The following is a 23,171-nucleotide window of genomic DNA, read 5'->3' on the forward strand; positions in this document are numbered from 1 at the left end:
AACCTGAATGTCTTACGCCACTGGGGAGTCGAAGTATAGTCAATGTAATTGCGACACTTTGGTTCTCCGACAGCGAAGAAATTCAAACACCATCAGTTCACAAAATCATGGTAACAGTGTTTTATGACCATGATTCTTGTGAAATTTCTGGAACCTGAACGAACAATTACAGCAGATGTATGTTGCCAAACACTGAATGCGACGTGCCACCCAAAATCAACGAAGAATGCTACGCTCTGGAATTTTTCTGATTTCTGACAACGCCTGCCCATACGAAGCTGCTCGTACTGTTGAGACAATTCAAAGATTTCGATGGGATCTATTTAATTATTCCACTTAGAGTCTTGACCTTCCCTCAGCGATTTAAAGTGGCTTGCATCAAAGCATTTAAACAACAGTAAAGTGTTCAAGACCAGTCCTGGACTGGCTGCACTCTCAAGCGGCAGATTTGTACACAGAGGGTATACGGAAGCTTATACCATGCTACCTACAATGTGTAGGGGCTCATAGTGACTACGTCGAAAAATAGCCAAGATATATATACATATATCAATCACAATATATTTCTTCTGCAATCATTTCCATTTTTAAATATCGGCCTTTTTTGGCATGCGCCTCGTATTATACTAAATAATTTAGAATTGGAGAGATCATTGACAAAAATTCCTATTAAGTTATTCTTCAAAGGTACAATAATGATTAAAAGAAGTACGTGTAGAACGAAGTACAACAGAATATAGTATCTGAAAAATTCTAATGTGCCACGGTTATATCTTCAGTATGTTCTTATACTGCGATCTTTACCATTATTACTTCAATAAGTGTTGCTAAACATAGTTTGTACGGCAATTAATTTAATGTACACCACGTATAAAATTCAGCTATACAATTATCAAAAGAGGGTTTGAAATTTGAGCAGAATAAATTTTAATCAGGGATGGAAAATGAACCGGTTCTTGTGAAAACGCTCCGGATAGGTTCCTATCTTTAGCATGGGTTCTTAGTGCCTGAACCGGTTCTTTTTCCATCCCTGATTTTAATATTACATCCTGCAGGCTCGTGTCATTCCCATCCTATCAAGAGGAATGTGTTGTCATATGTTTCCAATATTTGAACGTATTATTGAACACCCAGTTGACGTTCTTAACATAGTCGTTTTCATTGAGACAGAGGGAAGAATACAGGTAAATACCTGGAAATGAGGATGTAATTGAATTCTTTCAGCTCAAATTTTGCAATATATATTAAAATAATGATAAACTAATTTTATTACATTATTTTTTTTATTTATTATAAATTAGATTATTAGGTGTAAAATATTGCTCACATTGTTAATATGGATGAAGAAGCGTTTTGTTGTACGCAATTGAATATCCTCTAAAATAGAACTTCCGAAAGTGAACATTTGACGATCGCAAATTTTCTTCTGTGGAGTAATTCTTTTTAGTCAAGGCCAAGTTTATCTCAATGTTTGCACCGGTAGAGCTATTTTTCTCTGATGAGGATATTGGATGTTTCCGATGAGAGATTAAATATAGTTGCGAGGTAGTTCACCTTCCGAGTCCTTGACATCCAATAAATCATTGCTAATTCTCAACGGAGAATTTGAGGAAGCATGTGAAACAAAACAAAACAAAAAAATGTAATAACGGAAGCAAGTTTAAAAGTCAGGAAGTGAAGAAAGTGTTATTAGCGTGAAGGAGTGAAATTGTCGATGTTAGTTGAGATTATATGATACATGAAAATATTTGTTACCCAGATAACGTTGCATGAATCCTTAACAGAATCCTTGTAGCATGTAAAATTTGTTCCAAAATCGTGGACGAACTACATTTGCAGTTTGGTTTTTCTAGAGGAGTGAATGTTTTGTTTTTTCTGCAAATTCAGATTGACAAAATACAGTATTGAACTAGGGATGTGAATATTGTCGTGGATTTCTTAATGACAGTAGGCTTAGGTAAGGCGCATCTATCACTATGAACAAACAAGAGGAACATTTCATAAGTTAACTCAGGTTCCAGCAATATCGAAGTGGCTACCCTTGGTCGTAATGAAAATGGCAACAGTATAGAATAAGAACAGCACATACATGTGTTTACAATTTATAGATACTTGTCTAAATTTGCGGTATGTACCAATGTAACACATTTTATATTTTTAACAATGTACCAGAGTTGGTTGGGTGGCACCGTGATAGAGTGTTCATCTCAGATTCGTTTGGGCTCTGCTTCGATCCCAACTTGCGCCAAGTGACCTTTGTCGTGATGAAACACCGTGTGCGTGGGTTTTCTCTGTGTTCCTCCGTCTCCTTTACGTACTTGGGATAACCATGGGATGTAAAACTGCACACTGTTACAACTTGGTAATGAGACGTGGGTATCAATGTGAGTTGCGCATAAATGAAGGTGAGTCTGGTGAATTTTTGAATGAATTGAAATGCGCCATAAATGGAAAGATACACGTGAAGAATGATTAGAATCGCGTAAAACGAGAAAAAGAAAATATAAACTTTTTTTCCCCCTATGGCATCTCGAGAAACATGTATTACAGAATTCCCTCATAAGTTTTAGGCTCGACACATGCAAAATTGTCGGAACTTGCCGATATGTTACCTTTATGGTTAAATATTATTTTATGACGTCAACATGAAAGTCTAGTTCTCCGCAAATTTCTTCTCTGCTAGCAACACTGTGATACTGTGACCACCAAGTTGTGTCAGATGGCGTTGTAGATATTAGTATGATCACTTCGTATTGGTTAGCAACGCTGACCAACATGGCTACACCTCCGAAGAGAAATAAATACTTAGTCAATGCTGGAGTTATATACGCTTTGTCATTGCTGCTATCTTCCATGCATTTTCGTTCTGCTTGCGTTGTTGCAGAGTGGTATATTAGAAGAATGTGTTGTCAACTTCTTGAGAATGGATAGTTGTGAAAAGGTGCAATTATATTTTGTTAAGGCACACGAATGTTTCATGGAGGAGAACAAATTCTAAATAACTTTCACTTACTCAGGCAGTCTATGACCTATCGAGCCCGAAGGCTGAATGCCACATATCCGGTAACGCTCCATTGACTTAACGTCCATAGCCAAGTGTATCCACTTTCAACTTGTGTTCTATTTCTGTGAGATGCATCTTGGTATTGCCCTCTTATATGCGCCTAGAGCTAAAGGGAATATTTAAAAGATGTGTACCAGAACAATCCATAAACAGAGGTTATAGGGCAAACATTGAGTACTAACATCATCAACTCCTAATTCTCAAGAAAATGTTATCGCTAATTTATTGTGTGGTATTACACGTTCCTTGACCAATACGTGTACAAAGTAAATATACAAACGACTGTTGCCAATCATGTAGGTTCACAAGTTTAGTAAAATTGTACGCCGTGATTTTTATCATTACTTTACTTATTTATTTGCTAAGCTTTGCGGATTCAACATGCATGGTATGGTACAATTTGTTTCTAGGAGATGAAAATTTTTGCGGATAATTAAGTTTACATGCTGCCGGCGTCATAGAATATACCTGTTAACACGCACGCTGTAAACACAGCATATCGGCATATTTCAGTATCTTTGCATGCACTGAGCCTCAAACTATATTGCAAGCTATCGTAACATAGCATTTTAAATGGTTGTGGGGGCAGGAGGAGAATTTTCATAATTTTAATTTCTCCCGTTTTAAGAGATTCTCACCCCATTTACCATAAATGTTAATATGTGGGAAATATGCCAAAGGATAACATTTTGTTTGTGCACAACTCACATCATCCCCTCACGTTAGATCTCTACCTGTGGCTATATGAATAACACACGCGCCTTCAGTGCGGGACAATCATGTTCGATTTGCAGTGGGCTCGCATGTATTCGGATTTCACGTTAAACTGAAATCAATGTCTATCTAGTCGTTCCTAAAATTCCAAACTAACTAATGTAAAGAGTTCACGATACAGAACACTCGAGCTCTCTTCCACATTTATAAGTTTAAAATGTATGCTCGTGAAGTGAACAAAGTTCTGTACTGTAAATAATTATTCATGAATGCTTCATGTGTCTTGACGTGGCAATCTACGAAGTGCACACCAAAAGTATGTGCCATTTCGTTGTAATTTCCAATAACAGAAATACAGGGAACTAAGCTGTGTCTACTTCTCAACAAACTTTCCATGTTTGTTGACACTTATTTGACATATCTCCGTCCATTTTGTGTAGCATGTGGTATAATCATTTTTGGGGAGTGTGGTTCAGATACGGGAAAATAGCACTTCCCAGGGATAATCAACTGGCAAAGTGGCGTCCACGAAGATAATCCTCCAGGTTTGAGAGCAACCAGAAGTGACTCGGGGCATAGTGAGTAGGGTAGATGTGACAGAAGGCCAATACCGTAGTTAATCAAGAATAAGGTGACAACATTAGCATGGTCTGGCGGTGATTACCCATGTGAAGGATGAAAGTGCCACTTGTGCTCGTTTCTTAGTTAATTTAGGCAAAAATTCTCTATCCAAAAGTGTACGAAAATGTTGGTAATTGTATGACCTTTCGGAACAGGGTGGGGCAATATCACTCCCTAGGAATCCCAAACGATAGTGTGCAGCACCGTCTCATTGGGTACCACGTGACGAAATTTTGAATATGTATTTCCATTGTATGGGCTGCCTTTTTGTTTCTGTGTTGAATAATTGAATCTGTGATTTATTCATTGTCACAATACTTGACAAGAAATTACATTCCTTTCTTCTGAAGTGTGTCAGATTTGCAACACTTGATTGAATCCTTGCCTCTTTCTGATCAGCATTAAGCATTCGTGGAACCCAGCGAAAAGAAACTTTCCTTAGACCCAGTTCGTTTGTAATTATTCGTTCTGCTGTTATCATTGTTAGCCCCAATGTATCAGAAATCTCCTGCACTGTGACAGTTCTGTCTTCCATGATAAAATTTTCAGTACGAGCAATGTGAGCGTCAGTTGATGTTTTTGGACGTCGGACTTCTGCTAATCTTTCACACTCATTCGCTCTAATTTGAACTCACGCACCTACTTCCTCAACAGTATTTTCTGTGAGAGCACTGTCACCACACACACCCTTGATTTGGCGATGAATATCGGCTGTACAACGTCAAGCTGCGGTGAGGAATTCCACAATTATCCGTTGCTTTTCAGTCGAAAATTTTGTGTCCCGAAGGATAGAAGTCTCCTACGCCACAATCGCTTTCCTGAAATGACGAACAAATGTGGATTTTAGAACAAGACGACACGTACTTTATATGTGCATCTCGTATTATTGGTGAACATACTCTTACTCAAAAAGCGTTGGGGGAACCTTTCGTTAAGACGGTTTTCCGTCAGTCTCCTTATTTCTCTCTAATACGCAATAAATACTACGCCGTTTTATGTAATTTTTGTTCTGCAGTTGATAAGTCTACGCGAGTTTCAATGGAAAGTGGAAACATTTTACTTTCGAGCAATCATAGTGAAAGTGGAACTGTGAAAAGAATCGAATCGAGATTTTGATTAATTAATAATGTCCAGGATCCCTAAGCTGAACTTCCTAATTCTGCAGTCCAGGAAGTTGTGTGGCCGGTGAATCTTGAAAGGGTGATGCATAATGAGCGCATCAGTTTAGCATCAGGATTACTGATTTTCTCAGATGCAGTTAGATGTCTCTTGTGAGAAACGGATTTTAGGATGCTTTTCTGTATATTTAGGAATTGGTTGCATAACATTCAACGAATCGGGTCGAAATTTTAAGTTTACAAGTTGGGGAGAATCTTCCTTTCCTCCTAAAGAACTAGAAATCCTGGATCACAATTGATCGTTTAAACAAATTTGCATTATTACGCCTTTAGAACAAAGTCAGTTAAGCTCTACACTGAAGCTAATATATTTCCTGCACAGAACGAAAGGTATCTCGGACGACTACTTTTAGCTAGTGCTCATAATTTGAGGCTCTAGTTTCCTTCATAGGAGTTACATACAGCTTTCTGTTGTGCATTGACTCGCTTTCTCTTCCACACACACCAATTTCTCCCGTACGTATAGGCAACCAACCAGTCCATACAGCTTTGTGGGCAGCCTACCCATAAGGGGAAATTGAATTCTTAGTAAGTTGATGTGGGATATTTGTCTTGAAAAAAAATGGTTCACTCTTGAATCGAGTCTATTTTTTCTTATTAGGAATGCCAAATTACGATCCAGATCTTCTGTTCTAATGGGTAATTTCTTAAGATATCTAGTTATGGGATGATTCTTCTTTTGTTTCGCCTATCGCAAACTAATAAAGTTTCAGTTTACAGATTTGTAAGATACACATGTCACATTTAATTCCTCAGTGCAAATAAATTAAGTAAATAGTTTTATTATTTCAAATCCTTGTCTTTTTTTTAAAGTTATCTTTATGCTTAATAGGCTAACTAAGACTTGCTTTATACGGGAAACACAAATGGGATCCATGCTAATTAAAGGTGACCGTAAGAGAGAGAGAGAGAGAGAGAAAGAACTTTTGAACTTATATTTAAGGTAACATAAACGAAAATCAACTGTTTTATGAATGATACTTTTCTGAAATCACCATTTATTGAACTTTATATAAAAATTGTCATTCTTATTGATTGCTACATGTACAGAGCTCTCCACACATTTTTTGTGCTTATGTTTCAGAGTTCGATAGCCAGTAGAGGCATATCGGGTTCGAGTCTTACATGGCCTTCTTAAATAACCTTTTCTAAAACAGACTAAATAATATATAATCTTTCCTTCCTAATGTTCTTAGATTGTATTACAGAATGAGTACTATTCTACGAGTTCTGAAAATAGTTCGAGAAAATGTTTAGATTTGTTACTATGAATTTAATTATTATTGGTTATAACTTCTGTGCAACTAGTTAACCAAATTAGTGAGTGAATACACCGTTTGATGTTTGGGGCCCTCGCTGTTAAAGAGTGAGTGAGGGAGGGAGTTAGAGAGACATTGACGTATGCCGTTGGTTAGAAACGAGGATGAACGTGTTGACATAGTGCCTGGAAGCTCCAGTGCGATGTCGTTTTCAGTCACCATGGAAACTTGGACGTAACGCAGTTTCCTGATCGGTGAGGAGGCGATGATATCGATTGGTCACAACATTCGCAGGAAGTGCGTCCTGTATGCCCGAGGCACGAAAAACAACATGTGACATAGAGATTAATATACAGGTGACGTAAGATGAGATCAAATTGGCATTTTTCCACAAAATGTTATTTTTTTCTTCATATTGTTCCTTATAGTTTCATCTTAATAACTAAAAATAGACTTGCATTGTTACAAACTGATGCAAATATTTAGTGATCTGGTTTTTAATGAAGCTTTTTACTTCAGAGGATGCAATCTTAAGTAATCTTATGTGTTATTGATTGTTCGTTCAGTTTCTTGTGTGAATGAGTTTTTACAACCTAAGGTTTCACTGATACATTTTTCGTTGAACCCAAATTAACTTACGCTAGACTCACATTTAAATTATTAGTATCATGCCTTTTTTTAAAACTCATCCCAACCATTTTTTTCGAAATCTCTTGCACGCTGCTAAATGATACCCTACCCAGCTCTGGTTTCTGGTTCGATCCCTAGTTCGGAATTTGGGTAGGCATCATATTGTCCATGGATTGTCTCAGGTTTTTCTTCCTTCGGATCTCGTCCAACTACTTAGGTTTCAGGTAACAATAATGAAAGTTGACTGAAGTTTTCCGTTTAATTATTTTTAAAAATATCTATAGGTCGTCTTACGTTCCTTACATATTCTATCTGTTGGTTAGTTGATTAGAGTGAACCCTCTCGTTCAGCAGCGGGGCTTTATGAGACGTGGACATACAGCTTAACGTGGGATCTGTACCACATGAACCCTCACCAGGAATTGAGCCCGGGTCTCCCCAGTCGAAGACGCGTACGCTAACTATATAACGACAGGGCAACCCACATTCTGTCTGTCGAGCCATGATTTACATCCATACCTGCCATAGTTTCATGAAAGCGTTGTTAACAAGGTTAATAAGAATATACATATAATAACATATAATATATAATGAATAAGAACAACTGATTAATAATACGGCTTCTTAACCTGATGGAATTAAATACACATCTGCTCAACAATCCATTTCCATTTCTATGAAGACACAGCTTGGTAATTTTTAATTTTTTTTTTTAGAACTATCATATCAACGGCCTACAAAAAGAAAATCTTTAACGCCCGTGTTTATACTCTTTACTATAAATGAGTCGTATGGTTTGAAATTCAATGGTTATGAAAGAATCGTTGAAATGAGAATGCATGAGGAAACGAGAGAACTCCGGGGAAAGATAAGAACATGATTTTGTGCACCACGAATTTACGTGCCTGGGATCAAATCAGGGACCCCTAAACTAGAAATGAGTACCAGACTACAGAGCGACCTGTGCGCTCCATATATGAACTACTGTACCTGTCCGAGTTGAAATACGTTGTCCCTTTATACAAAGATTCTGTTCGTTACAATATGTATGTGTATTTATTTATTTTCTAAGAAGTGAAGATCCTTTGTTTCACATCAGAATTATATAGAACTTCTCGCGCGAAAGTTTCGTGATGTTCTGATCATAGTTTTCTTTTTTATTGTTTTTAAATTTTTGAGTGCTTTTGATCGATATTTGTATCTGAACTTGAGACTAGACCTATGTGATTATCTATCACATTTTCGACAGGTGCGTGATGTAAGTTCAATATAGATGCAGACACTAGGTTCAAACATTGACCTTAAGACAAAAACTTCCGTAATTTTTTTGATGGATGCATTCCGTTTTCATATTCAGCGTTCTTGGCTGAATCAGCATTCGTGCTGATCAGTACTGTTGGTAGCAACGATCTGTGTCAGTTAAACAATTTCCGTTAATGTTGAATTATATTTGTCATACATAATTTATTAATTGAAATTATTACAAAAACTGCTTTATATTTTTATTTTTAGAAAAAAAATAAAAGATATTCCTTTTGTCTAATACGTACAAATCAAACATTTGAACGTCAGCCTTCCCAAATCATGGAATTGGGTAATTTGGTCTCGTGGTAAAAATAATCTTCATGTTTCGATCTGGACGCGGTTCTGTTGGAACCATCTTAATAGTATCGAAATAAACAAGTAGTATAATCTGAGAAGTGTTATTTATTATTTCTATTTTATGAATTCTTTGACTGAAAAATTTATTGTAGTTACATTCCTCTTTATAGACAAGTGGTTAAGCCCATGCTTACTTTGCGCATAGTCCTGGGTTCGTGAGGATATGAAGTATTCGGTTAAAATCCTAGTAGTGATTCTTGTCAGTAAATTCGCCTCAAAGACTCAATGCTAGATCTGAGCGCTATACTTCCACCGATTAGCGCTCTAGTCTGCATTAGTTTATTTTGCTTCCTTTCTTTCATTTTACCGTAATATGAAGGTAACATGCAAAGGAAAGTGAATTCGTCATTAAATAACCGTACCAGATTACACGGCAGATATCAACAAAAACAACACTGAATAGAGGATCATGTTGTAAGTTCATACTTCTGCTGAAATGTATGGAAAACTTTGGATGGATTGGGTTAAATGCTTATGGGACATAATATTTCTTCATACGCCTAACAATACGAGTAGCTTTCCATTGTAAAATTCCTTCATTTGTTTGTGTCCGTCACTTCTTATCAACCCACTGTTTACTTTTCTGCATCGAGGTGTATCTTACATTTCTTTAGCTGTTTTTAGAGTGGCGAATGTTTTGCTGTGGAAACTGTACCTCAGTTCATGCGCAACATAGACAGCTACTTACATTTCATTTTCTCATTAAAATTGATTTAACAATTTGTATATTACATTTTAGAACATGTCAAAAATACTTTCTTCATAAAAAAAAATTATTTCGCTATTCTCTGTGTATCTGTTGATGTGTAAACACCCATAATTATAGTATTACATCACCGATCTTTCAAAATAATGTGTGTCAAGCTGTCCTGTACGAATTAGACCTTTCGGTTAGCTGATAATATACGATTCCTTCGACAGGTTCTGTTCCTTGGTTGTAACCGTCTTTTCTGTCCGGACGGAAATACTGTATAAAACTTCCACCGCTTGAATAATGTTCCTCGTGCGTTAAACTTCTTAACCTTCCGGGAGGAGGGAATCAGATTGGTCAGTATGTTAAAACACTTTTTTAGATTAGTGGCTGCATAATTGCAGTGCATCAAGAATGTAAAATATAATGTCCTTGTGTTTTCCCGTTTCTTTCCACATTCTTATCTCACAAATAAATATAATTATTGACTTTGATTGACCACCGTTGTCTTTAGTCTAAAGGGCATAATCGTGGGATATTAAATTAGAATTTTCATTTTTACATCAAGAGTAAGAGAAAACGCCACTTTGATCTTAATTTTATAGTAGAGTCCTCGAGGACGCGAGCACAGCTTTCCGAAATTGATTATACTGTAAACTTCGATGGATAATGTGCGTAAGTTCGTTGTACTGGCGTTTCTGAAACTTAAGATTACACTACTTATTCCATTTATCAGTTGCGTTTACTGTCGTTGTCTTCAGTGAAATGGCATGACGTTGAATCAGACTTGAGGTGTCATTTCCAAGGATAAGAAAAGAAGTGAAAACCGAAAACTACAATATCTGGTTTAATCAAAATAGTCACCGTTTACAATCATACACTTTAACCATTGTTCAGCCAACGATCAGATTCCGACTGTTTGCTAAACGTGTTCTGAGTTCGTGACGTTATATGCGTTACCTTAGACCATCCTTCGGTTGTGTTGCTGAGGTGAATTTCGTATCAGGTCAGTGTAGACGTTTCATTTGCACCAGCCTAATATGTTTGAATGTGTTTTTTATATTTAATGGAACTGGAGTAAGAAGGGTGCTTTGCTCGAGGTTCGTTATATGTGCGTTGGAATAATGGACAAAGTATTGTAGGGAAAGTAGCAAAGTAAGAAGTTCACTTTAGAAAAGAAGGTTTCAAAGTAATATTACAATATTTTATTATTCCTTGTGTAATGTTGAACTGAAAAAAGTTGAACAACATGCAAGATATGCATCAGAATACGTAAGCGAAACTTGTTTTCGGCAACTATTCTTCAATGACATGGTCAATGGAGAACAAAGAAAGACAATAATAAAAACAAGCATCCCATTGTGATGTTCTTTGCCTAAGAGAGATGTTACACAATATGAAACTTGATGATTGACTGAAAATCCTACGGGTAGTTTTGAAACAAAAATGTAGCAGTAGACCAAGAAAGTCAACATTATTTTCAGTAATCAAAGAATACGGTAGACGTAAATGGCTGAATGAATGGTTGAAATGCTAAAAATGCTGAATGAATTTTAAGTAAATACGTAAGAAGAAAAAATAAAAATAAAACCAAAAGTTTCCATTATAAGTACGTAGAAGACTCCTAAAAGGAAAAAAAATTCAAAATATAAAAGAACTATTATTTGTACAATATCAATACGCTAACTTTAAATGAAGCTATGGTGAGAAAATCACCAAATTCCGTGTTAAACTATGGTCAAACAAACAGGTTATCAAGAAAGTCGGAAGATGGTGGTGGAATTTGAGTTCACGTTGACCTTGCCATGTTTAATGGTAAATTCCCTAAACTTTATCCTAATTTTGTCGTGAAATGCGGTATGTGTTTTCTGTTAGACAGAATGTATACTCCATAACTGTGCTCTCGAGCTGTGCTTTGTACTACTATGGCATCAAGTGGTTTCTTCGTCTTGTAATATATGTGTTTGTGATGATATGTATCTTTTAAATGTTTCATGAAACATGTTTTTCTTCTATATCTGTACGCAGCTTACAAGATTTTCAATCCTAAATAGACTGTTTATTCTTTTAATTTCAGACTTGCTGCCTCCGCGAATGCACCGAACGCGCTGATTGCCCCCGTCCTATTTGCCCTCCAGGAACAAGTTTAACAGATACGGGTCAGTTTGCTTTAAAAGAGGTCTACCATGGGCCGTAAGAAAATACAGATCTCCCGAATTACGGATGAACGTAACCGGCAGGTAAGTGATTTTTTCCTTCTTTCACTTTTTACTGTTAATTCATCGAGGGATGTTTCCGAAGTTCTAAGAATTTCTTTATTTATTTACTAAATTTCTTTTATATTGTAGTTTTTCAGTTGTATGCATTTGTCCGAGCCCGAAAATGCTTCTTAAAGCCTTCTTCAAAGACACAATTTGGGGTGTCTTGTATTCATCTATTTACAATCTGTTGTACATCATGAAAATTCTGGAAACACACACGACGTAAAAGTTTTTTGATCTCGGGAAAAAGTTGATAATCATTAGATGCCATGCCATGCGAGTAGAGAGAATGTGGAAATAATTCCAAACAAATAACGTAAAACATTCTTTGTTTGACGGGCCGTAATATGAAAATTCGATTGTCGTGTTACAGTAAAGACTTTATGCAACTTTCTAGGACGACTTTTGACAAATGTTTGCCATAATGGATCAGACAGAAGTATGGAAAAGTACTCTGAAGTAATTGTGTTTCACATTAAAAGATAAATCTACTGAGATTATCTAATCACAATCACAAAAATCAGTAGCCATTACCTTGCCTACAGAAGAAACCGCGTGAGCTTTGTGCGTGGGAGGGGGCTCTGTTATGCACAATTCCTTATATGGCTTTTTGTTTCTGGATTAATATGAGTTCCAGGTTTTGTCTGTTGTTATGGAGTTTTGCGAAAGTTGGTCGCATGAGGTTGCAGGTCTTTGAATTGATTAGAAGTTTCTGCTTTATTCAGCTTTTATTCTGGCCCCAACAGCAGGGCACCCATAGATTTCATTGGCTAGTAGAAAAAACTTTAGTTCCCAAATGACGTCAGCACTTTTACCAACTCCATTTTTATGAAAGTAGTCAAGTAAGACTTAAAAAGTCGCTAAATTCCTGCAGTGGACTTCAACTTTATTCTTGTCACCAATGGATGTTTAGCGTTATGATTTGTCATTGCCGAGAATTTCAAACTTAAAAAGTCACAATTGAATGAAGAAAAGTATAAAGAAAAATTCACGGGCCTCTGACATTTGTCGGAATTGTTCTTTCCTCCGATAGGGTGCCCTGCCTACAGTCGAGGTATCCAGCGAGCTGACACCTTGCTTACGCATAAATGATTGTGGAGCATCTGATAAACTTACTACTAATGTGTACACTTGCCCTAATTTCACGAATAGTTCGTTCATCAACAGTAGTCATGTACAGCAGTAGTGCTGTGTCATGTGTAGCAGTGTTAGATTTCGTCTGCGTCAATTGTCTCCTATACTCGTTCTGCTGGCTACAAAATGATACCCAGCGATACACTGTGCCTTTGATGCTGCAGTCCCCAAAATAAGCAGGCAATCATTGGCAAAATCAGACTATTTGGCATCGTCTTTTCACAAAAAGAAAATAATGGATCTTTGAGATTTATAGCGGGAGTGTAAACACCTTTGAAACATTTTCATACTTCGAAAGCGGTCGAATAATATTGACCGGCCTTGAATGTGATTGCTAGAAAAACGTGAAGAGACTTGTCTAATAGCAAATTATTAATTCAACATTCTGTTATGCAGCAGTTTCCAGAACTTTGGAAATATCCCTCGTACAATTTTTATATACAGTTCTAGATGGTGATTACTAGGGTTAGGATTTATGTGCAATTTGAAATGCCAGCATACATCAATATACCAAACAAAGCTTAAAATAGAAAAAGCAGAACCTATATATAGGGGAGAGGTGGGAAATGGCGATCACCTAAGAAAAATGGGTTATTACGTAGTTTAATTTGCAAAATATATTGAAACAAATGTGTAAATACGTACTCCAATCCTTCTACAATAAGTGTGTAAAATAAAAAGAGTATTGTTCTTTCAGTTCGGGAACACGATGGAAAAAACTCAAATTGCTACTTTGGTCGCCATTCCCATCACATGTTGGCAATGGCGATCACAGTACAAGCTTAATAAACACACATTTTCATAGGCAGTTTTTTTTTTTTTTTTTTTTTTTTTTTTTTGCTACACTGCGCCTTCGAAAGACTGAGAAACGTCAACTGAATGTTTTATTGATGTTTTTTTCAAAGACACGTCACAGATATGTCCATTAGATGAGTCCACAACAGTACAGTCAGCATGTACCCACGATCCACAAAGGTTACACCGATACCAAAGTTTTAGTGTTCGACTCAAGTAAACGTATTACCTATCTTAGGTCTAGCCTCTTTTATATTTTTTGGTTGGAGAAGTATTCAAAATGTTTGTTAGGAATGGCGATCACCATGATGGTAAACCGATCACGTTGATCGGCATTCCCAACATTGCGCCATTTTGAAAATTGAGCTGGCTATACTGTAAAACGTAGTTTATTTGAAATATAACTCTGTGTCGGGCATTAGACGTAAATATAACTTTTTATGAATCTGAGTAAATTCAAGATCTTACAACTTAAAGTTGTACGTCTCGTGAGTTGAAATATACAGATCCTTATAAGAAAATCAACAAAAACAAGTTCCAGCACGCTGTAAACTTCAGTCTTGTCTGACAACTTCCTCGACAATACACAAAAAACCTTGCTACAAGAGGCAGATGGAAGCACTAGTTTGACTTCTCCTCGGGTCACGCAAGAGTGCAAAGTGGGCTGATCGCAATTCCTTTCCTCTCTCATATATATATATATAATGTTTGGGACAACCGTGTAACTTCTAAGTTAATAGATTTTAAAAGCTGAAATTTTGTGTAGATTTTATAGAAAGGAAAAATCGTATGATAAATTCTGCAATACCAACAGAGCAACATTGTTGCAAACCCAACATAAAGTTGTACTTTCTGTTTTCAAACGCAATTACGCCAGTTTATTACGTATTTCAGATCCACATGATATGATGATCTAGTACTTCTAAGGTACTCACGTAATAATTTCTCTAGAGGGAGCTTGACTACGGTATATAATTTGAAATACTCTCCAACTACCCCTATACAAATTGTTGCGGAAGTACCACAGGATTCTGAAACTTGGATATTTGGATAGGGCACATACTAGTTCCTAAGTGAAGTCTTGACCCGACTTCGGTAGGCCCCATAGTTTTTGGAGCTATGGACCTTTAAAGCTCATTTTTTCATGTTTTCGGCAGCCTATAACTCTGAAAGGAAGCATTTGTGCACCCAAGTTGGTCTAGACTTTTTGTCTTATCTTGGTATCAGGAATCGCCTTCCAAACTTTGTCGGTTTTGTTTTGAAACACCCTGTATAATCTCGGTATTGAAAGGTACGTGGACGGTTGTCGAAGGCAGTCCTCTTCGGTGACGGTGATATCCACCGCATGCTTGCCAGTAATGGTGTTGAAGCACGTTGATTTGTTTATCAATGTGTGACACGTGGTGTTCACTGCCAGTATGAGGGGTTACAGCACATATGTTCTCTTAATTTTATATGAGTTTATTAACCTAGTTTTTCATCACCTACTTAGGTAAATCCCCATATTTGGAACTAAAGGAAAATGTCAATATCATAGAAATGGACATTTCTGCTGTCTCCTTAGGAGCAGGAAGTTCAATTTCTGCTTCAGTTTCACAAGTAATATTATGAAGTAATACCTATAACATCTTAAACTTGACCCGAGTTCTCACTGAAATATGCATTTCATATTAAGTTCTTAAAGATTCTGAATATTTATGCTTAAAAAATCATCATAGAAACTGCACCAAAGGTGAACCTATTGATTGCTGGGGCTAGAGTTGAACTTTCCCTTTCAGCACCGAGGTGTTTGAAACGGAAAAAAGAACCAACTGAGCAAATACTAATTAATTAATTGTAATAAAGCAAATAAAGTATAAAGTAAGTAATAAATTATTGTTTAATATGAAACCCTATCTATTACTCGGGTTTATCTCCGAGACAAATATTCCCATCGGGAATCAAAAGTGTGCATACACAGGCAGATAGTTCGCAAGTTATCTAGTGACCAGTTGGGCCTATTGTTTGATGTAGAATCTAAAGATATATTCTCAAACTCATGATTTCCATGTCATATGCGATGAAACTGACCGTTCAACTAATTAACCACTGAAGTTCCTTTCCAAGATATTGTATGTCTATTAAATAGCGTCTTTCATGCCTGTCTGGAATTTTATTAGTAAGCATATTATAAGGAAAATGACAAATCACGGATAGTCTATACCAGAGTCCATGAGTTTTAATTTACTCGTACTCAGTCTCAGAACCCCGTAACTCGTTTCATTTACTACCTAGTTTTCGATGCTTGGATTAGGAGCTTTAAAAGTAGACAGTGGTTGGTTTGTTCATGAGAGTTTAGCGTTCCTTGTAGAAATGAGGCTGTGTGAAACGTGGTCCTACAGACTAACGTGGGATCCGAACGGAATGAACTACCGCAGAGAATAGAATCCGTGGTTCCCACGATAAAGGCGCGGACACGTTCCCAACGTTCTTGGAAATTCCGCTTTTAAGATGAAGAAGAGAGACAATCTCAATTTTTTTTATCAATACCTCAAAAATTACTTCAAGGTTAGTTCTCTCAATCATGAGAAACGGATGATAGGTTTGATTTTTTTAAAAATTAAGTTAGAACTTGGCTTAGGCCGGGTTTTTGTCATGACACTTTTAGTAAATTGTGTGTCCTAAGAGGAAGAATGGCTTCAAAATGAATGCAAAGAATAACATTTCACAAAAGCTCTTCAAATTAGGGAAATGAAACTCAGTGTATAAGCTCATTATTTAATAATAAACGAATACTTACCCAAGCTTTCCTTGAAATTCCGCGTTTATAGAGGGAAGGAGTAATTTGAAACAACTTTTCTTACACATTCAAATCGACGTTGTCTGTATCATCACGGGAAAACGGCTACATCACTTTAATTTTTATGAACATATGTTTTCAAGCCATTGTTTTATAATATCACTTTTGTTAAACAATGTTCTTAGGAATGGATGTGAAAAATAGAGTATCTTATTAGTCCCCTAAGTTTGAAAGATAAAACTCGGAATATACATTGGTTCTTAAAAAATAAGTTGGCACCTCCTGCCAAGTGAACTTTGTGGTGGACAAACACCGTGTGCGTGGGTTTCCTCAGGTTCTCCCGTTTCCTCCCACTTTTTTCATTCCACCTTTCATTCAATACTCCAACTCCTTTAGCCTAGCCGGCATAATCGTGGGACGTAAAACTCAAAATTTCATTTCATTTTTCCAGAAGTAATTGGAATTTACTAGTATTTTCGGTTTCATCACTGACTTCTGTAATTAAAAAATGGTAAGAGATATCAGGTTTGTTACCGATTCAGCGTCCCAAGATTAGATTTCATCTCCTCCGTTAAGTCTGTATTCAAATTGGGAGTTATTTAAATTAACCATTTCGGCTTCATTTATCCACAAAGAACAAAAACAGTAACGGATAACGAGTAATAGCTTTTTGATAATGGATTCAGCGTGTGAGGAACAGGTTCTATCTTTGGTCGTATTACTCTATTGCAGCCAGTTACAGATGTACTTCTTCAATTTTGAGTATTGAAATTGCATAGTTTGAAAGTTTACCGTAGTCTCACACTTTGAAACAAAACTAGCTTATAATAATAATAATAATAATAATAATAATAATAATAATAATAATAATAATAATAATTATTATTATTATTATTATTATTATTATTATTATTATTATTATTATTATTATTATTATTATTATTATCATCATCATCATCATCTCGAAATTCGCGTTCTTCTCACGGAGAGAGTAGGTTTATGAAAAATGAACCACCTCCTCACCTTTGGATACGCGTTTCAGTGAAAGTGTAATTATGAAAACCCATATGATATTGTGTTTTTGGCATAAATTTTGAACTTCTCTTCCCCTTAGGAGACACCTGTAAAGCAATGTTAATATGATACGAACCCTTGATATGTACTAAATATGTTCCAAATTAATTTCAAACGTGTAATCCGTTTTTCATTATTTGATCATGTATAACAGACAACGTCGATTCCAAAGTAGCAAAAAAATATATAAATTGTTCTTGGCACTTAAAACCAAAATTTTGGAAAATACTGGGTCACTTGTCTACTTATTTGCAATATAGAGTTTTATCTTTGTAATTTAAAGGGCTTGTGAGATATTCTATTTCTCGCGTTAATTATTAATTCCATACTTCCTTAAGATAGCCCTTGATTCAAAGTGATGGTTGAAACCTACTTCATATGGGTATGGAGCTCCTTGTGGCTGTGTGGATACCGTAAGCACCTTTGGCGCGGAAGACCTGGGTTCGGTTCCGCGGGGAGGTCGTGTGGTTTGGATCCCACTTTAAGCAGTAAGTCCACGTCTCATATAACCTCGCTCCAGAAAAGAAAGCTAAAGTCAAAGCTAGATAAGTATTAAATATGTTCTAAAATGCATTTCAATGTTTCCAACTGTCTTCCCTTGGTCCGACCAGACAACGTCACTTTCAGTGCAAACGGGAGAAAAACAAACAAACAAAAAAATGCCCCTTTCCACTTGTGTCCCACCGTTTACGAAAACTGTTGTTTTATCTCCGTTTATTTTAATGAGTTTTGCCTAGTTTTATATCCCTTTACCTCTCTTACTAATAGGTATTCTTTAAAAATCCTTTCTTATTAATTGCTCTCATAACAAAGAGTTTCCTGTCAAAATCTCAAGTTTCTGGATATATGAATATGCCCTGGGCGTCTGAGTGAATCACTTTTACATTTTCATATAATAATACAGATTACCGCCATTCCTTTTTGAGGAGCAAAATTTTCGAAAACACTGCATACGTGTTCTCATATTTTTTAATTGGAAATATATATATAACGGATTTCACACTTTCAGCTAAATATTTTATGAACAAATAGAGTGATATACAAATAGAAATATTATACTCTTTATGCTCCTTCCCGCTTTAGAAGCGAAATGTTCGCAGACGCTGAAATATGCGTTCCCTTACTTTTGTTTGCAGTTCATTACCGATTTTCATATCTTTAATTTAAACGAATGATCCCCATATTAGGCAATTTCGCAATAAAGAAATGGAAAATGGAATATTCCAGAAATAATCCAATTTTTCTCCCACAGGGGTAAAATTTTCGAAAAAGTTGAAATACGTGTTTCATTGTATTTACTGTGGAGCTAATGTACCGAATTTCACATCTCCAGCGTAAGCGAATCCTTATATTCGGCACTTCGGGAATGAATGAAAGCAAACTTCAGTATTATAGAAATTCCCCCTTTAGGAGTGGAATTTTCGGAAAAGCTGAAACATGTATTATTTTTATTGAAGAGTTTATATACTAAGGTTTCATATATCCAAATTAAGCAAATCCTTACATTCAGCACTTCGCGAATAAAGAGAAATTCTAATACTATTGAAACTGTTCCCTTTTCATATTTAGAAGCGGCATTTCCAGAAACGCTGAAATATATGTTTAGTTTAAAGTCTATACACCAAATTTTAGATCTACAGCTTCAACACTTTGTTTCAGTCCTCACGTTCAACACTTTCTAATTAAACAAAGAGAAATGTGATTATTTTAGAAATTTCCCCATTTGCCCTTTAGGAACTGAATTTTCAAGAACGCTGCAAGTCGTTTTACTTTATTTTTAATGAACAGTTTATATGCCGAGTTTTATATCACTAACTTCATTGATTCTTAAGATACACTATTCTTGGGGGGGGGGGGGGAATGTGCCCCATCCTCAGGAGATGCGTTTCCCTTAGATGTGATTGTGTAATGCACCATTAGGTACAATATGCAATTTCTACAGTTCTGCATTGAGGTCAATTTTACCATGGAACCAATTTTACCATATTAAGAAACTTCTAGCTGTGATGTCATATGCTTTCCTCACATAGTTCTTACCCAAGTCACCAAACTAATGTTCTGCTATATGTATCCAGGAATGTACAGTCAAGAAGAACGATAGGTAGCCAGCCCCCTAACATGTTGCTCATCTAATGTTGTAGGATACGATGGGCAAGTCCTCAGCAGAAAATGTCGACGTCGTTTCGACTCGCACACAAGCAATGGCAGGCGATTTCTTAGGAACATATCAAATACCTATTTGATTAGATCCCATAACGTGTAGAGGTTCAAATTGGAGGGAGTAAAGACTTTTTACAATATAAATGTATCAAGATTAGATCTGTTTTTTGGAGTTGTGAAATTTTAAATATTTTCTGTATAGGCAAATAACGTATCTATGGTATAAAATTTCATTGCACTCTCATGCATATCTCTGGTATTTCAGTTCCACACACAGTTCCAGTATGTTTATATATCGAGACATACACAACTTTAGCTGTTCAGAGATGATTTATCATCGGTGTTCGACCGTAATTCTTTGCTGTATGCTCATTGATTGATGCTACCGAATAGTATAACTGAAATTCCAGAATTCATAATGAAACACAAGGTAACTGCCACATCTTGAGTACAGTCCACATTGCCACTATCAACTTTTCGATTATTTTTGTTGTTGAATTTATTCTTTCATTTGAGCGAGGGACGTTCACAAAAATCCGTAATGATTTTATGTCTAGATAGCTATGAATTATTGCATTGTTTTTCGACATAGTATCGTGCTACGACATCACATTTTAATTATCTGACTCAAGCTCCTGTGTGTATTATCGGTAGCGCAAAATTATATTGGCTAGCTCCCTGAATCATTTGGTCATTTGTGTGACACTTTTGTCCTCTCAAATACTCTTTCATAACTCAAAACTGTGAAAAACAGCCGGACCCAAATCAGGACTGTAGACAGGTTCAGCAGTAGCTCGGAGTGCTTTTGGTTGACTGTGTGTTATCCCGCGTTGTCTGATGGAAAATTAAATCTTTCGTGAACAACCGTGTAAATTTATATATGCCTGTCCAAATTTTATCAAAATTACGTCTAGTAGTACTCATTATTTTTCACCGTTTCCCCTCTTTGTTTCTTTTAAAAAAATCGCATACACAATACTCTTTTAATCCCAAATTTCTGTTCGCAAAACTCCCCCCGGGGTGATGTGCAAAACCTCATGGGAGGCAAAGCGTACACACGTTCTTTTCATTTCAGGCATGGATTTCCTCACATATTAGTACAGTAGGACGTCGATAATCCGAACGTCAAAAATCTGAACGCGGTCCCTAGAAGCTTTTTACATTTTGTCTTAGGGCTAGCGATAAACAAACAATAGGGTTGTCCGTCGGCGTTATGTGAAGTCAGTGTTTTTACAAAAGCTCATTTATTTGTAATAGTTTGTCATACATATTTTTATTTTACCTTAAACCTAAACAAATTAAGTAAGTTTTAAGTGCGAGTTACAAGAACAGTGTAATTTAATGTATGAGCAGGTTCTTCAGAAACATTAAATGTAAGTAGCCTTACATACGGCATTGTAATTACTGTATATACTGTATAACCACTGTATCTGAAACCTTAAATTTAGATGTTAACTGCAATAGGAATATGTGGGTACAAGCAAGACCAATTTTCTTGTAATTTATACAAGGGAAGACGAGAATTCTTTCAGCAGGTTATAATATTTTCAGGATAGCTTATCGTGTGTGGTACACAGTTTTAGGAAATATAGACTTAAATATTAATCACTTTCTCCGTTTTAGTAATGGTGTCTGATTACATTTTTCATACATGATTTGGTGATTTTTCCAGTCTTGAGAGTTAATGTATTAAGCTGAAAAATCAAGATATCGTCTTATTGTGCTGTTCATTATTGCATGAATCCCAGCGACGGTGGCTCACTGGTAGAGTGTTCATGAGGCAGGGGTCCCTGATTCGATCCCAGTTCGCGCCAAGTGAACTTTGTTGTGGACAAACACCATGTGCGTGGGTTTCCTCGGGGTCCTCCCGTTTCCTCCCACTTTCTTCATTCTACCATTTGAGTAATTTCTCATCATCGTCCCCTTTAGCCTAGACGGCATAACGTGGACGTTAATCTCGAAGATTTTTTTCTTTCTTTTTTATGAATCCCAGTTTTAGATGTATTCCCGTAAGTGAATTTGGAGAATTATTACATGGAGATAATATTCAAATCCGTTTTGACGTACAAAACACTTGACGTATTCTGGTTAGTTTCAAGTGAAAATAATGTCTTCCATAGAGTATTGTATAAATAACACAAATAAAAAGAAAAACAAAAAGAAAGTTTTTTTAAGTAAATACAATAATTGTTTCCTCATTATTTTATAACCCTATCCTTACACATTTGTTTCAGAAATAAGAAATAGAATATTCAGTATTGGAAGTAAGAGGACGTACTTTATTTGAGAGGGTCTTTTACTTTGAGCTTTAGGACTTAGATCTTACTGATTCAAATGATGATGTTACATTAAATTTTCACTTATGTTAAGTCTATGAATGTGAATGATATTTACTAATATTAATTTCTCTTTTCCATTAGGTAACATTTAACAAACGCAAGTTCGGCGTGATGAAGAAGGCTTACGAACTGAGTGTCTTGTGCGACTGTGAAATAGCGTTAATTATATTTAGCAGCTCGAACAAACTCTATCAGTATGCTTCAACGGACATGGACAAGGTGCTGCTCAAATATACGGAGTACAATGAACCTCATGAATCGCTCACGAACAAAAATATTATTGAGGTAAGAAATTGACCATCCTTTCATATTCTAAGATTTTTTTTTTTTTAAGTTTGGAGTAAGAATACAACTTACGTGCGTAGAAAGCAGAGGCACCGAGCCCTATCCCCCTCCCCCTGAAAAAGTTCGCTTGGGCCCCACAGAATTTGCATATACAGGGTAACCATTAATTAATGACCATATTTATGTTTAGTATAATTTAATTCATGTGAAAGTTTCAGTTAAAAAATTGAAATAGTAAGTAGTGATGATACATGAAAATGCAGGACATTAACAAACATTGCCCATGTTTTGAAAATTACAAACTTCAGAAATCCTCTCTTAAATCGTATGCGTTTCTAACAACGAACTAACACGTTATCCGTAACTTTTGCAAGTGTTTCATTTGTTCTGAATTTCATTTCTTATGCCAGCTGTCAGATCCTCTACGTGGTTTGGTTTATTTATTGAGACAGACTTTAGGTTTTAAATAGACCCATAAAAATACCTGGACCAGTTAAGTCCGGGGAACGGGGAGGCAATTCAGTGT

The 23,171-nt window shown here is 36.1% G+C and overlaps 1 protein-coding gene across 8 annotated transcripts in view; it reads left to right on the forward strand.

Moving 5' to 3' along the window:
• Mef2 (myocyte enhancer factor 2) overlaps positions 1-23,171 on the forward strand; it is a 213,747-nt gene that overhangs the window by 142,224 nt on the left and 48,352 nt on the right. For all 8 annotated transcript variants that reach the window (XM_081748614.1, XM_081748620.1, XM_081748621.1 and 5 more), the window contains 2 exons: positions 11,896-12,058; positions 22,442-22,645. In XM_081748614.1, coding sequence (XP_081604740.1) covers positions 12,005-12,058; positions 22,442-22,645 — 258 coding nt within the window. In that variant the 5' untranslated portion in view covers positions 11,896-12,004. The remainder of the gene's footprint in view (positions 1-11,895; positions 12,059-22,441; positions 22,646-23,171) is intronic.

Source organism: Thermobia domestica, chromosome 2 (assembly GCF_964235325.1).
Source record: "Thermobia domestica chromosome 2, izTheDome1.hap1.1, whole genome shotgun sequence".
Lineage (NCBI taxonomy): Eukaryota > Metazoa > Arthropoda > Insecta > Zygentoma > Lepismatidae > Thermobia > Thermobia domestica.